This window comes from Theobroma umbraticum, unplaced genomic scaffold (assembly GCF_002168275.2).
Source record: "Theobroma umbraticum cultivar Fairchild unplaced genomic scaffold, ASM216827v3 scaffold_20.0, whole genome shotgun sequence".
NCBI lineage: Eukaryota > Viridiplantae > Streptophyta > Magnoliopsida > Malvales > Malvaceae > Theobroma > Theobroma umbraticum.
In genome coordinates, this window is record NW_018397266.1 from 4,830,937 (window position 1) to 4,847,961 (window position 17,025).

Genomic DNA, 17,025 nt, shown 5'->3' on the forward strand with positions numbered 1-17,025 from the left:
GATTTGATATTTACTTGAATATTTATTATTTTGATTTTTCTTAGTTTAAATTTTAGTTCAGTATATTTTTTTAGTTAATTAATTTGGTTATTTGATATTGATTGTTTGGATAAGATTAATTTGTTCTAATTTTAGTACTTAGTAAAATTTTAGATCAATTCTCTGTAAGATCGACACTCTACTTGCTAATATACTGTCTATTCGATACGTATACTTCACAATAGCGGGCAACGCATATCATAGCCCACGACAAAAGGAGCTGTGTGCAATAGAGTCATGTATACGTGGAACGCGCACGTACGACATGCATAGAAGGCGTGCACATGGACATTGTATAGGAAGAAAAAACGCACGAGTTGTGCACACATGGGAGTTTCGCACCAGTGGGTCGTGCACAATTAATTCGCACTAAACGAGGCCACGCACACAATGGATGTGCCCTAAACAGTCTCGCACAAAAGTACTGCACACATCAAGACCCCAAACTCATGAGTTGCGCATTAAAGGATGTTGATTGAGACATTTGCACACCTGAAGGCCTCATACGAGAACCCTAGTGGCCAAAATGGTTACAATGTAATGCCTTATTGTTGTTGCTTTAGTGTGCAATTGGGAACTCCATAAGTTAAATGTCAATACCTTTTTTTTTCATAATAATCTTGAAGAAGAAGTCTACATGAAGATTCCTTAAAGCTTTGCCAAATAGGGGAGCATTGAGTTGCAAACCGATTTCCTCATCCATAAATTAACAACATAAACTTGATCTTAATTCAAGACAACTTTGTGATGATCCCGAACAGTATAGACGTCTCATTGGTAGCTTATTTTATCTGATGATAACGTGTTTGGATATTAGTTATGCAGTGCACATCCTAAGTCGATTTACGCACAAGCCGAGACAACCACACTTTAATGCTACCATATGAATTCTTTAATATCTCAAAATGCACCCAAACAAGGCATTTACCCTAATCGATTTCATTTTAATATCAACTGGTGGACATATTCAATAAGACACATGGTTGTGAGCAATTTCAAACTTTGTTAGGCAAGTTGGGCATTTCCAATCTTCATGCTCTAACTTGAGAAATAGTAAAGGAGAATTAACTTAAGATATGGGCTACATACGTAAGAGAGCCATACGCATACAACTCGCACAGACAGACGCATATAGAACAACCTGCATGACGGAGGTCCAATAGTTGTTAAAAAAGTAGCTACCAAGTAAAATATTCTAAGAAATTTAGAATATTTTCTATATTTAAGTTTTCTTTATTTGTTGATTATTTTACTTGTACAATAAGTAAATCTAGTTCTTAGGACATTTATTTTTATATCATTTACTTTCACTCTAAAAAGGTTAAGACTAAACTATTTATTTAATTTACTTACGTTACAAATAAGTTTAAAATAGACTCTATAAATAGTCTTTTTATATTTCATTATAAAATTGAACAGGATTTTCTCTAGTTTTATTATTTTGAACAAAGTTTTTTTGATTTTATTTTTCAATAAGATTTCTTTGGTTCCATTTTCCATATACAAAGTTTTTCCTTATTCCATTCTTTTGAGAGTTTTATTTTTTAGATGCCATTGTTCATTATCGGTGATGCTTACTAAGAGAGTTTAGACTACCCTTTGATTAGTAAGTATTGTTTTGTCTCTGATAGATTTGGCAGGCTTAATGTGGAAAATCTCTTATTCACTCTCCGTGGCCTCAAGTATGGGGAAGCAATTTAACAGATTCTTGTCAGTGCCCTGTGCTTAAAATCATTTGTGAAGAAAATGCACCGCCAATATTCCACTGACAGTTTTTTACAACTATTTACACTTTAAATTAATCTATCGTCTGCACCACCCTTTGAGGGCTGCTAATGGGGATCCTGCTCAACACTTATCTGCAAAGAATTTGAACTACCCACAACAACCAAATTCCCCAGATAGTGCTTTTAACAAGGTTTTTAACTTTAAAAACTACGGCTCATATGATTTAAGAGGTTCAAGCATTAAGATTAAAAAAATAGTCAAACAAATACAGTACTATTGCATCATCATCGCATTAGCTGGGCATTAAAGTTGCTTTGCAATTCCGATCCGTCATAAGTTTATTTCGACCTTTCATTTTGTCCCTTGTATGATTGTAGGTTGGATTCAACCGATGGCAATGGAGAAAAGGTTAGTTGGAGTAGTGAGGTGCTGCCAGGAAAGTTGATGAATGGCAAAATCAATAAATAATAATTGTGCAAATGTTTGGGAAGAAACTAGAAACTCTATTATTTTATCCGAATTCCACGCCAATATTTTCACGTGAGGTAAATCAAAATTGCCATGATTATGCAAGTTTGGACCGAAGCTAGGATCATGCAATCTTTGTTTCTCGTTATGATCTCTCGCGAAATCCGTGGAAAATGGGAGCTTTCTAAAGTAGCCAAAAAGGTTGAGAAACACTAGGCTTTTTCCAAATTCTGCTACCTAAATTTCCAAAAGAATTGATGGGATGCCAATGAAAAGGCTGTATTATTTGTACAGAATCTCAGCTTTGATTCAGATCAGGCCCCCCCACTGTGATCAAAATTTGAATTCCTGGTAAAGGCGCAAATACCAAAAACCACGTTTATAATTCACAAGCAACATAAGTACCCTTCCCACCAAACCCAATAAAATAAGTTTACAAGATTAAAAAAAATGATCCAATTTGAGATACAATAAAATAAAGGAAAACTGCTTGGGGCAACTGTATAAAAAGTCAGCAACTTATCTGATTGAATGGTCCAGTTTGATATTATTATCCAACCGTGGGCAATAAAAATCACGGATTGCAGTAACTTGAGGGAGACGGCGAGAAGAAGACACCTTCGTAGTGCTAGTAATTTCCTTCAACAAGGGCTAATGAACAAAAACCTGGCCTAGTGGCTGTTGCTAGTAAAAGATATCAGCAGGCAGTCCAAGGAGCAAGGTTCAAAAGCTGTGTCCAATCAACGTCATGGTCGATGGACAACTCTTTCCTGCTAAATTATTCAATGCGGCATGAAACTTGGACCATTTAGGTAGGAGGCTGCAAGGCAAAAGGGCGCCAACCTGTGAGCAAATTGATAGCTGACTTTGACTTTATAGGCTTCAGCTATAAGTTTGAATCATCCACGTGGCAGTGGCAGAGGCACAGCTTGCGGCGCGTACGAATCAAGACGACTACACGAACAAGCAATTGGCAAATAATTCCGTAATCGGCATTGAATATTCTCAGAATTTTCTAAGTGATTCTGTAATCCTCGTTGAATATTCCCACCCAAATAAATTAATGCATTATTTTAATAAAAAAACCAACTGTAAAAAGACCAAAATACTCTTAATTGCCAGAGTCCAAACAAGTTCAAGCCATTACTCCCTAACCTGGATTATTGCCTTATTCGAAGACGTGCCCAATTAGCCTAGATTTTTTTCCCACTCAATGTAAAGAAATCAATATTCCGTAGATGAATTTGATGTAAATTGATTGAATTTACCAAAAAGTACATTAACTGTAGGAGAATGGAAACAACAAAGATATCCTATTGTTAGTCCACATCACTGTTTGTCAGAATAATTGTCCTACTCATGTTTGGCTCCCGCAATTCTTATTGGAGGGTATCATAAAGTTCTAAATTACCACATGTTTTAGGTACTTGGTTGTACCTCTGCTAGAGAAAGATCAGGGCACACTGGTATTTTCACACCGCAAAAGGATACGTCAGTGAAGAATCTCCTAACCAAGTTCAGTTGGAAACTGAGGCCGCACCTCCTCTACCTCCAATGTCAATGTTTGTGTATTGACGTTCTCTTCATTTGGTACACAGAAGTCGTTCTGGTTTCATACCCTCAGCCGGTAAAAGACTAAACTAAACTTTGAATTCCATACTTTTCAACTTCTTTTCATGTTAAGGTATGGTTAAACAATGAGACTCGGCGCATGGGCAGAGCTCTGCTCATCTGTCAAGGTTGCCTTTTTCACCATCAAACAGTCATTGCTGCACAACACAATCCTCCAAGTCACACATCGTAAAACCATTACATTTGTGAAATTTCCTAGTTTTACCGATCTTCAAAAGACAATAACAGCTACCTTGTATCTTTCAATAGCCAATTTGTTCTTATTTAATACATAAATATCCATAGTCTTTCCACAATTTTATAGAAGACATATCCTATTCTGATAAAATAAAAAAAATTTGTCACAAGAAATTAACACCATTGGACTTAAAAGTTCCAGACTCAGCACCATAAAAGAGCATTTTCCCTCAAAAATGAGCCAAGAAAGTGTGCAACCTTAGAATCTTTCCAACAGCCTTTTACCTAGTCTATCTCTATCCAAGCATAAGAGATGGAAATATCCAGCACCATTACAGAAACACAGCCTCAAAAGTATGCTCTTCCAGTGGATTCAGAGCACAAGGCAACTGAATTCCGATTATTCTCAGTAGCTCCACCCCACATGAGAGCATTTCACCTGTCCTGGATCTCATTCTTTGCCTGTTTTGTATCCACTTTTGCCGCTCCACCCCTCCTCCCTATCATACGTGACAACCTAAACCTTACAGCAACTGACATTGGCAATGCAGGGGTTGCATCAGTCTCTGGTGCAGTCTTTGCCCGGATTGCCATGGGAACTGCTTGTGACTTATTTGGACCACGTCTTGCTTCTGCATCCCTGATCCTCCTCACTGCACCAGCAGTTTACTTCACCTCCTTTGCCTCATCACCTGTCTCCTTTCTCCTTGTCCGCTTTTTCACAGGCTTCTCCCTTGCTACTTTTGTGTCAACACAATTCTGGATGAGCTCCATGTTTTCAGCTCCAGTAGTTGGCACTGCTAATGGTGTTGCAGCCGGATGGGGTAACCTTGGAGGTGGGGCAACACAGCTCATCATGCCCCTAGTTTTTTCCGTCATCCGTGACATTGGTGCAGTCAAATTTACAGCTTGGCGAATTGCATTCTTCATTCCTGCCCTGTTTCAAACATTAGCAGCCTTTGCCATTCTGATCTTTGGCCAGGATTTGCCGGATGGGAATTATCAAAGGCTGCAGAAATCTGGGACTAAACAAAAGGATAAATTCTCACGTGTATTCTACCATGGGATTACAAATTACAGAGGATGGATCTTGGCGTTGACTTATGGATATTGTTTTGGGGTGGAGTTGACAGTGGACAACATAATCGCAGAGTATTTCTATGACAGATTTAATCTGAAACTCCGTACAGCAGGAATTATTGCAGCAAGCTTTGGTTTAGCAAATTTGTTTTCAAGACCTGCAGGAGGTTTTATCTCTGACATGATGGCAAGGAGGTTTGGAATGCGGGGTAGGCTGTGGGCCTTATGGATAATACAAACCTTGGGAGGGGTGTTCTGTATCATTCTTGGACAGGTTGGATCTTTGAGCGCATCCATCACAGTGATGATTATTTTCTCAGTCTTTGTCCAAGCTGCTTGTGGTCTTACATTTGGAGTGGTTCCTTTTGTTTCCCGGAGGTATGGTTTCCATAATTTACCTAGACTGTACTTCTGCGTCGTTTTCACAAATAATTTGCCACAGTCTGCTGGTCATGATATCAAATTGATCAATATTGACAATTAGAGTAAAATTTATATAGAAACTGAAATGTGACTAGTCTTCAATCAAAAACTCATCATCAATGAATAAGAATTGCAAGAGCCAAACTCAGACATCATCTAACTCATTGTATAATATGCATGCATATTAACAATAATGAACTTATGAGAAATTGATCAAAACAGTGAAACGTTTTCTTTACCTATCTCAGTGAGAACGGAAAAATATTCAATCAGTCTTTTTAGTTTGATATCTCCCTTATTTCCTTAGGTCTGTTTGCTCTCCGGTAGGGTATAACTTATGACATTCTTAAATTGTGGGATCACCAATTAGGCAAGGTCAGAACAGCCAAACCAGAGACAAAAGAAGCTGCTAAACTTCTGATGGATCCCCCTTCCAGACAAACAAAATAGATGGAGAACTTCTAATGCCTCTCAAATCATGTGACGTGCATCCTATGGGCTTCTCTTCACAGTCATAACATTTCTTTGCTTCACACATGCACAAAGAAATAGAAAAAGGCCGATTTTACTGTTTTACATTGATGCCTCATTGCAATTGGTTCAGCCTCTCATTTAAAGCCTATTTCTCTTAATCCTCCAAATATCTTGACTTTGCTTTCAGGTCCTTGGGTGTAATATCTGGGATGACAGGAGGAGGCGGAAATGTGGGTGCAGTTTTGACTCAATTAATTTTTTTCAAGGGATCCAAATATTCTAAAGAAACTGGAATTACTCTCATGGGCGTCATGATCGTATGCTGCACCCTTGCAATATTTCTAATATACTTCCCACAATGGGGTGGGATGTTTTGTGGTCCATCATCAGAAAAGATTGCCACAGAAGAAGACTACTACTTGTCCGAATGGAGCTCAAAAGAGAAGGAAAAGGGTCTACATCAGGCAAGCTTGAAATTTGCTGATAACAGCAGAAGTGAAAGAGGAAGAGGGGTGCACTCTGCAGCTATGCCTTCTAATGGTACTCCACCTACAACTGTTTAGCCAATCCCACAAGTTTTCCCACTATCTTTGCATGTAATTTTTGTCTATATTTCTTCTGCCAAAGTATTTTCATGAGCAGGTTAATGGTTGCAAGTAGTCAAAGTTACAATCAAGACATTTGTTAATTAATCACCTTAGAGATCTATGTTTTTATAGGGTTTCCTCCTGTTTTTTTTTTTTCGGTCCTTCTGATTTGGGTTTTCTCCTTAATGTATTTTAAACCCTTTATCCTAGCTATCCTAGCTATTACATAGGTTTTTCATTAATTAAAAAATTTATTGTCAACAGCACCAAAACCATTTCTTGAACTTGAAAAGCAAGAGATTATGACTCTATATACAACAAAACTTAATATTATATTTGACTAGCTGAAATAATTTATCATTACATGTTAAGGGACTAAATGTACGAATATATGGGCATGCGATCCTAGAAAAAATGATAATTCACCTCACTAACATAAGATCCTTCCTAATAGGTTAACTTAGGTCTTAAGTTCATAAATTTCTTAATCTATCTATTTCTAATTGGCGATCAAAGTGGTCATTTAACTAATAATCCTATCATCAGAATTGACATAAATTTTATCACAGCACCCAAAATGGCTTGAGAACCAAAAGCGGTACCCCAAACATCACAAGATTAGCTTGAATTGGATTGTGAGTCTCATTTTAAATGCTAAGATCACCACTATGTCAGTGATAAATTTCAAGAAGTCAAGAGGAGCTTATCCACTCATTACTTATAATAAATAAATCCAAGTCAAAGTTACTATATGTTATTATTAGTTTAAATTTTAAATATAAGTGGCAAACATACAAGCACAAGTAAACTAATTCTCGCCGATTTGGAAGACAGCATCTTGAGATAGCTGCATTTAAAATAAAAACCCCACAAACCAAGAATCATAACATGGCAAAACGAAGAAAGGCAGAAACCCCCCGCGCACAAAGAAATCTAGTCGTTTATTCAAACAGATAGAGTGATGTGACAAAATCGAAAATTTCTTTTATTATAATGGCTTGGTGTACAATTGTAAAAAAAATATTTTAGCAACAGCCATGGAAGTGTAGTTTAAAACTAAGAAAGAACTACATCAGTCAAGTTGTCTAATATAGTCCATTTCAAGGTTGTGACAGTAATTACTTGCACATAGAAACCAACAGGAAATACCCTTAAAAATTCCAGCAATTTTTAAGGAGTTAAACATGTAGGTTAAGACAGTAAATCAGCAACACAATGTATGGGTCATGGAAGAAAAACTAAGCTTTGAGTGTATTTAAAATGCAAGATCAAATCATATGAAGAAACAAGAAACAACATACCTCAGCAGGATCGAAACCGTTGAAGATATTCCTTTGTTAAACAAATCAACACTTTTGTTTCTGTCAGAAGGTAATTATATACGCATATACATAAAGCAAGCTACAGACTTGCCCAGCTATCCATCCTAAAAATGGATAACGAACGACTGCGGGCGCTGAGCCGCTAACCAGGGGTAAAAGTTGGAACGTTGGGCCGAGAGAAATTGGGGCCTTCGATTAGCGAATTTTCAATGAGCCCATTTCTCAAAATCACCAAGAAATATACTAATTAGCCCATTTACACGACATGCGATTTTCCTTTTCTATTTTTCTAACCTTTAAATGAGCCCATTTAGAGATTCCAACGTCGCTTTTGGAGTAAAAGATCTTTGATTTATTTTAATAAGTGAAAATTAGAGTTCGTTTATAACATGTCAATTTTTGTATGCATGCGGTTTATATTACACCATGAAATATAGTGTTTTCTCATTTTATAAATTTCATTTCGATTGACAACTGTTTATAACATATTTACATGGTTATCCATTTAGATTTTAGAAAAGAAAACTTTTTTTTATTTTATGAAAATTATAATAACTATTTAAATTAATAAAATGTCAATGTAACTCTGATTCAAAGTATTTCCAATTTTATTCTCACATCCCAAAATATTAAAAATGTAGAAGCAAAAATATTGAAAATATCACAATTTGATGTTTCCTATTTCTTTTCATGTGTTTCAGTTATAATGTTTTATTATATACTATCAACCCGAAAACATTTTCCTTTTAGATTATGACGTCTCAAGCATACATTCAAGTTTTACACCCGCACTATAATGGATCCTTATAAATTTTCAATATTGGATTAGAAGTATCACAATCTCCCTGCTAAGCCTTTGGTGTTTCTATCAAGTCTCCATTGTTGGGTACACTAATGCTAACCGTGGATATTGGCATATCTTACTCCATTGTAAGATATTATCTACGTTAATTTAGGAAATTTTACAATTTTGTTCATAAAAAATATCTTATAAATTTAAATTTTTACATTATACAACATAACTAATTCTCACATATTCTCGTAAATGTAAATTCAAATAAATGAGATTGAAAGTGTCAAAATCTCCCTCCTCAAGGCTTCGACATTCCACCAATTCTCCATTGATGAATGCTTTGACAGTGACTATGAAAATCCACACCCCAATTTAAGGGGTGTTGTTCACTTTGATTTAAAGTCTTACAATATTATTTTTTTTAAAAATCTCACATATATATATATATTTATATCCCAAATTCTCACCATGTGACTAGGGTGTCACAATCTCCTAAGAGGAGATTGGCAAGCCAGGGAATGATTGAGGAATAACTAATAAGGACCCACGTTTTTATTTATTTCCCTTTCTGGTTCGATGCCCCACGTTCCTCTTTTACCCTTTCTGGTTTTGGTCTTCCTTTTATGTTTCCTACTAAAAGTTTGTGATTAGAAACCATGCGCGTGCAGTGAGATTCTCTAAAAAAGGGATGGGTTAATGGACGGTGCACGCACCACTCCATCAGCCCCATCACCACCCAAAACCTTTTCGGTAACCAACACCCTCCCAACTAACTCAAAAAGCCAGCACCAAACCTACCTCTGAAAGAGGAAAAAAAAAAAAAAAACCTGCACCAGCTGGTACATGACTAATTAAGATATGTAACCCTGGCAGTAGCATAACATGAACCCCAAGGCTCTGCCTTCTTTTCAACTTTTTTTCAGTGAACAAAAAAGGATTAATGTAGATGCATGTTTGAATGCGTACTGCTGTTTGGGAGTTGGTTTGAGCCTTGAGCATCTAGAGCCTTGCTCTCTAGCTCGTGGCTGTTGCCACTAGAGCAAGAGAAATATATTCTTGTCACTCTTTGATCAATTTATTTTCGTGTCTGTATAAAACGAATTGAGTTGGTTTTTTTTTAATTGCTTTTCTTAGCCTTTGGAGATAAATTTTTTAATGCAACATCTGGATAAAAATTTGCGATGACCACTTTTTGTACCGTAGCAATGAAATAGCCAGTTGAGGAGGGTGAGCCCATAAGCAGGAGCTATCCCCCATTCTCTTACTTTGTTGCATTGGTTGAGCGCAGACTGAAGGTCGTCTAAGACGCCGTAGCTCTTAGTCTCCTTTTACTGTCGTGGGATGGGAACCCCCTGTGCTTCCACAACCCTAGGCATTTTGGCACTCCACTACCCTAGGCTAGCCATTTCTGAGGTTTGGCCTTTCTTTTGTTCCTTTTTAAGGGAAAAGAAAATTAATTAATAATGAACCTCATGTCTCTCTCTTCACCCAGAATCTCTAGGACTACCTACAAGAACCATGTGCCAATACCTAAATTAATTAATTTAGGCACAGTGGATTTATTTGCAAGCTACAAGCCGCTACTGCTTAATTTGCTTGTTAGCATCTCATTGTAGAAGAATAGCATTATGACTATATGTTAGTATATGTGGTTTCTTTACATAATTAAAAGGTTATGTTTGGGGTAGTTATATGGGTTTGTTCGATATTTTGATCAGAAAGAGCTTCCTTAATTTTCAACCTACCTTGTAAATTCGAATGCCATCATTGTGAACATTAGATTATCGTTCCTTATCAAACTTATACTATGCTCTGCCATTGTAACAACGATCACTATAAAATCGTACCATATTTTTTCTACTTTATAAACACCAATTAGCTAGGCTACATTAATTACTTTGGAAAATAAATTACATTCTTTTACAAAGCATCACCTTCTTAGAGTCAAAAAGTTATAGAAGGGAAGCATCAAACAGCATTATGTAAACCTAGGAAACGGGGAGCAAATCAAAAGAAGCCAATACATTAACCTGGCCTAAATATTATAATTTCTAAGCTAAAAACAAACATTCTCGCGAGATCTAGCTATTCTCTTGACTGAACCACCATCCCTTCTCAGGCAAGAGTCTATGCTTGAAGGAAGCAAAGGGGCCTGTGATTTCCCATAAGAGTTCCAACATAATGCTTGATGGAAACCTCGATATCTAAGGGAGGGTTTTAATTGAATATCGATAAGATCAACGTCAGTGCATGGGATGTCATTGCTACAAGCAAGATGAACCGGTTGTACCGAATAAGTTCCGATTATTTGATCATATTTAACACCAGATATTGCCACGGCTCCTGTTTGGTTCTTGCAAACATTCTTGTCACAGTAGTACTGGTCAATTATTATAGGAACCTTTACGTCAGAGACTTGAATATTGGAGAATGACACGTTCTTGACAGATCCCATACCACCCTGCATCATAAAATTTCCAAAATTTAGGTTGAGCCTGGTGAAAGCTGAAATCTACTGTGCCCCTCATTCGGAGGTGAATATTGGATATGGGTATGTATCTGACACAATAGGTTCCATTTTCATTGAAGTTTTGCATAGATTTAAAGGGTTGAACTCCATATCCATATCCGTCAGATACAGGTAATTTAGAAAAAAAATGAAGAGTTGAAGCAATCGTCTAACATCTACTCCAATTTTGAAAAAGAAATCAGTTTACAATACTTATTGCTTGCAGAAACTTTGTACCTGCCAAGTCTTGATTCTAACTCCAGCTAGTGTATTCAGCAGTGAGATCTTTTCAACAACTATATCCGAGACACATGCAACACTCTTGTCTTTCCCCAGACCTCCCAAACTGGATTGTCAGGAAAATGCATATCCAAGTGTCAGATTTCATTACCACATTAAAATTAGTTCATATTGCTGAAGCAAGCATTTTACGTGCTGATATTTGGCTTTCAAACATGGAATTCAATTTACCTAATCCCATGACCAGGGCCGCAATTAATATGGTGAATATGAACGTTCGAGCAACCTGTCTGAATGGATACACAGTCATCTCCTGCCAAAAAAGAAAACCCCATTTACTTAATTAGTGTATTAAACTTTGGCAAAACATAATAAATTAATGATAATCATTCTAGGCCCCCACAGGTTCGAGTCTACTTTTTGTCCATGCTTGTTTCAAAAGTTAGTTTGGTGTGACAGTTATTATACCGTTTAAATGGTCTTGAAACCAATCATACGTCTTCACTATAAGATGAGTAACTTTTTCACTGAAAAAGTATAACGTGCTGTGCACTATCTCAAACTCCGATTATATTTTACTGGTTATATATAGACAAAGTACAATTAACTTTGTTTTTGCAGCTTACTAGCTAGTATACATATTCATTGTGTCCTTTGTTAAGATGAATATTGATCATGAAAAATTTCTTTTGGAGCTTACCACAGCCAATATTGGAATAGAGAATTTCTACATCTCGTGTGTTTTGCAGATGAATACCATCGGTATTTGGACTACTCTCTGGAGAAGAAATTGTAATGTTGTTTACTTTGATACCACCTGAGCTATCAAATTTTAGGTGGCATTGAGGGCTGTTTATGATTTTGATGTCGCGAACTGTCACATTGTAGCTTGAGTAGAATCTTAAAGCCTGTAACGGCCGGCCAAAGTAAATCAGAACCGTAAAAAGAAGCTAATTAGTTGTAAAAGATTAATGAACTCTTACGGTTGGTTTCCTATTTGGAATGTGTTTGAATTTTTTCTGCAAAAGGTACATTAAAAATGAGGTTTAGCTATTATTTCAGGTACTTGTAAAATCTTTCAACTCGAAGTTTAATGAAATAAGATGGTATGTATAGATAATTAACCTGAATATAATAAATCTGATCAGATGGAGTCCACCACTGAGAGCCTTGACCATCAACAACTCCAGTACCTTGAATAGTAAAATTCTGGATCCATTTGAAGTTTAGCCATTGAAACAAACTAGACTTTGGCCAGGAACCCACTTTTGGGGGGGCTAACAGAGCTCCATCTATCTGTTGGAATTCCATCCGGATTAGCGTCGTGCATTGCGCATTTTAATGTAAAGAGAGATAGTATTAAAATCTGACACAGAATATACCTGTTGCCGTTTTTATTTCTTTTTAGGTAAAATATTATTTTGAGAGTCAGGGTGAGGGAGATCAGCTAAAATGAAGAGAAAGCATACCTGAAAAACAAGGTTAGGCATGCATGGACCTTGAAGAGTTATGGGCTTGACCAGGAATTTGAATTCTGATGGAATTTCTACAGTTGCCTCAGGCACCTTGCAGGCAGCTTTCCATGCTGCTAGAAGTGCCTGTTAATTTGTTGACATTTTCGAGCGTTAGAACTTTTAGAACATTAAGTCACTACAAAATCATCGTCTCATTCTCTTAGCACAGATTTATTTGCACAACTAATTTTACCTTTGAATCATCGGAAACTCCGTCACCCTTGGCTCCAAAAGACAAAACATCAAAAATGTTCGAACCAGTTGGATGATAGTCGTAACCAGGAAGAGGCCCTGGTGCAGGGCTTGAGTGTGAAGCACCGTTGCCTTTGTTGTTCTTATCTTTTCGATGCTTACGAGGCTTGCCTTTATTGACATTATGCTTTCTTCCCTCGACTGAGGTTATAGAAGATGTGATGAATACAAGAAACATGATAGCGACAAGTGCTAGAAGATATAAACTCTTATCTCTCCTCATCTCGAGCTTTCTCCTTTTCTTTCTAGTTAGCAAGTGATGAAGGGAGCTCAGGTGGTATACTCTGCTTGAAACGAGGATGGTGAGGCAGTTAAAAGACAGTTTATATAAAGCCAGTTTTACAAAAATAGCCTTGTTTGGGTTCTAATTTGCAAGGGTACCCTAAATCTGAACTTGTTAAATGCCCCTGTTATTCCCCTGGGTACAAACATTAGCAACTTGGACTGGAAATCGTACGCAAAAGCTGGTCCTTCAATGAGGAATATAAGATAATTAATAAATGTGATTGATTCTTTTTTCTTTTTTCCATCGTAGTGATTAATTCTTTTCAAGTAAGCAGTGGATAATGCAGATATAGCATCAAGGTTCAAAAATTAGTGACTGTTGCTTTTTTTTTTTGTTTAGGGTAAAAATTCGCACAGCATAGTTAGTACTAGAGTTTAACAGTTTGGCATAAGTGATTGTAGTCGCCTATACCTCGTTAGTGCATATGTATACCTAAGGGCACTCCATTATTTGGCTTAATGGAAGTTGGATAAAGAAAGCAACCTAAATTATATTTTTTGATTGGATAATTTTACTTAGTCACCTACTGTATTATTGGATAGTTTTCTAACGGATAATGATCTGGACACCCCCTTGTTTGATAATGGAGGCACCCTCATTGCTCTACTTTTCTTTTCTGTTAGAGAGTTCACCAATTTTTTTGAAATTTTATTTATCTCTTCGAAGAACCTACCTTTTGGCAGGACTAAAAAAACTTACGAATTTATTAAAATGAAAACAAAAAGGTGTCCACCTCTCAAATGCCTGTTATTCCTAACTTTTTGATGAAAAATGTGCTAAGATAAGAGCATAAACTGGAGGCAGGTCGTCGTCGTCCTAGGTTTTAAGTTGCAGACAAAAGAAAGTTGGCCACTTGAGCGGTCACTCTGAGACGCAGCTCTCACCAACATTCTGCTTGTTTAATAGCAAAAAGAAATTTACTTTTAAATATTCCAGGACAGCCAGCATTGTTTAAAAGAATTATAGAAATTAAGCTAATTAAACTACTTTAAAGTCTAAAAAAAATGAAGAAACGATAAAGAAGTAGACATAAAATATTGGAGTGAAGTAACAAAAGTTAAGGCAGTTTAGACTGTTTAGTCATTAGATGAGAGACCCCTAACACTGGGGTTTGAGGCAGGGAAAGTGGTTCTCACGTTCATGCTACTTGGGAGATAAACAGGGGTGAAAAAGTGGTTTTGGCTCCCAGCTTTGAACCATAATTTGTTGGTTGTATGGGCAGCCAGAGATTATCGAGCTACACTGATGATTTGTCTCTTGTTTTCTCCTTACATGCGGCGGGCCACACGTCGGACAGGTCACAGATTGCTGCCATCCTTTTTGGTTTTTGTTATTAATAATTTTCGTACATATCTTATACGGAATCCAAGAAACAAACCTTTCGTAATTTTTTTTTAATTTGTACTCAATATTAGTCTTTTTCCACAATTATAATGAGAAATTTATATATATATATATATATATAAAAAACTTTGAATAGATTTGAACTAAGACCAAGAGAAATTTTTCTAATATATATTTACAATTTACATTGGGTATAAAAGTGGGTTACTTTTTATGTAAGAGACTTTTTATAAGGATTGACTAGGCACTTATACTGTGACCTATGTTTTTACTCATATTCAAGCATTTACTATTCAAATTACATTTATATAGAGAAGATTAGTTTAGATATCTAACTGATTTTTTTAATAGTTTTTCACCTTTAGAAGAGATTTTTGAATATACATAAATTGTTATAAAATATTAAATTTGAAAGTAATTAATTGCATAGGTAACTACCAATTCGTAGTTAGAAATGATTTAAATCAAAGATGAACTTAACCTACACATGTCATCGCAATCTGCAAGGCCAAATTTTAGGAGTTTGATTATAGTACTGCAGCGAAAGTTTGGTGAGCTTACAACTAGTATGTTTTGTATTTTGAATCCTTATGAATTATATGTCTATGAAAAAGCATCAGCATTAGAAAATTGAAATGATTCAGTTTTGAACTCCTTAAATCTGAGATATGCATGAAGGATATGTAATTGAGTTTTGAAATTGCAATGCTTTGAATTCATTTGTATGGTTTGCGAATTGTAGGTAAGACACTTATTTGACCTTAGAAATTATAATATTTATGGAGTATGAAAAAAGAGCTTACAAGCGGAATATATATACATTCATATATATATATATATATATGAATATCTATAAGTATATAAATATACACATACATATAATTTTTATTTATATATATACATATAAAATTTTGGATAGATTAGGACTTATAGATTTGAACTAAGTCCAAGCTAGATTTTTCTAACTTCTACTTGGTTGTCTATTTAATTTATTTCCCTTCCCTTCCTCATATTTGTTTGACTAATGATTTACACTGTGTATAAAAGAGGACTACTTTTGATGCAAGAGAACTTTTACAAGGATTGACTTAGTAGTCTTACCGTGACTTATGTTTTTACTCCTACTCAAGCATTTACCATTCAAATTACATTTGTTACTCATAGCATGACCCATGTCTTTAGAGTATCATTGCTCTGTTTGCAATTATAAATTTGAAGTTGATAATCCATTGTGGTCAAAAAATGACGTGTGACTTGCGTTCCATTTACTTTTGAAAAGTGTTTAGGGTTAGTGTTATCCAATGCCCTTCTCATGATATTTGTCATCTAATTAGCTTTAAGTTATAAGTTTATAAAAACCTTAATCTTCCATTTCTATTATTTCTATATTGGTAAGTCGCACGATAACAACATTTTACGTCATTAATAATTGTAAGAAACCATGTTTCTACATTGAAGGTTGAGATTAAATATACAAATTGGATAACCTTTAGTCAAGAACATGTCTACTCCCAATGATTATCTTGAGTCATCAACCTTCAATTTGTTTCATTTGAGTTATCAAATTATCAAATTGTTTTAAATTTGATCACTTTGTTAAATTTGGGAGACGAAATGTTGATGTGGCAATGACATTAGCATCCATATCGGCTTATTATGTCCTAGTAACTACTTATTTTCTATTTTTTATGCTTTTATCCTTTCTTTTAATATTTCCTTTATTTTCTTTTGCAAAATTCACCATTTCTGTCTCTTTGATATCCCTCCCTATCCATTGCTCGAAGCTCTCACTACTATGCCCAAGTCTCTCGCAATTTTATGTCTCTTTTCCAACCTTGTTGACACTTTTACCGGCACAATTGTCCTTCCTCTCCTTTTCATGCAAGAGAGTTATTTCCCTTCCCCTCTTTCGTATTTGTTTTACTCCTATGTAGATATTTACTATACAAATAACATTTTCTATTCAAAGTGGTGTTGTTTGGTGTTGGATATGACATTTAAAACTATTTTGATACCTATTTGTAGCATTTAACTCTCTTTCTTTAAAATTTTCAACATTTCTTTTATAATAAATGTTTGAAAACTATTTGGTATCAAGCAATTATTAGTATCATATATTATGTTGACTTATTAAGATATTTCTTTCTTTTGTATCAT

At 35.6% G+C, this 17,025-nt stretch overlaps 2 protein-coding genes across 2 annotated transcripts; one reads left to right on the forward strand and one right to left on the reverse strand.

Moving 5' to 3' along the window:
- Positions 1-4,010: 4,010 nt before the first annotated feature.
- LOC110423091 (high affinity nitrate transporter 2.5-like) lies at positions 4,011-6,827 on the forward strand. The gene is made up of 2 exons (XM_021437209.2): positions 4,011-5,502; positions 6,209-6,827. Exons 1-2 carry the CDS (start codon positions 4,358-4,360, stop codon positions 6,582-6,584), a joined length of 1,521 nt encoding a protein of 506 aa, XP_021292884.1. The 5' UTR covers positions 4,011-4,357; the 3' UTR covers positions 6,585-6,827.
- A 3,952-nt stretch (positions 6,828-10,779) lies between these two features.
- Positions 10,780-13,461, reverse strand: LOC110423354 (Pectin lyase-like superfamily protein). The gene is made up of 8 exons (XM_021437568.1): positions 13,180-13,461; positions 12,942-13,070; positions 12,598-12,768; positions 12,456-12,491; positions 12,173-12,380; positions 11,704-11,785; positions 11,470-11,578; positions 10,780-11,184 (listed from the first exon to the last, which is right to left on the reverse strand). Exons 1-8 carry the CDS (start codon positions 13,459-13,461, stop codon positions 10,780-10,782), a joined length of 1,422 nt encoding a protein of 473 aa, XP_021293243.1.
- Positions 13,462-17,025: the final 3,564 nt, after the last annotated feature.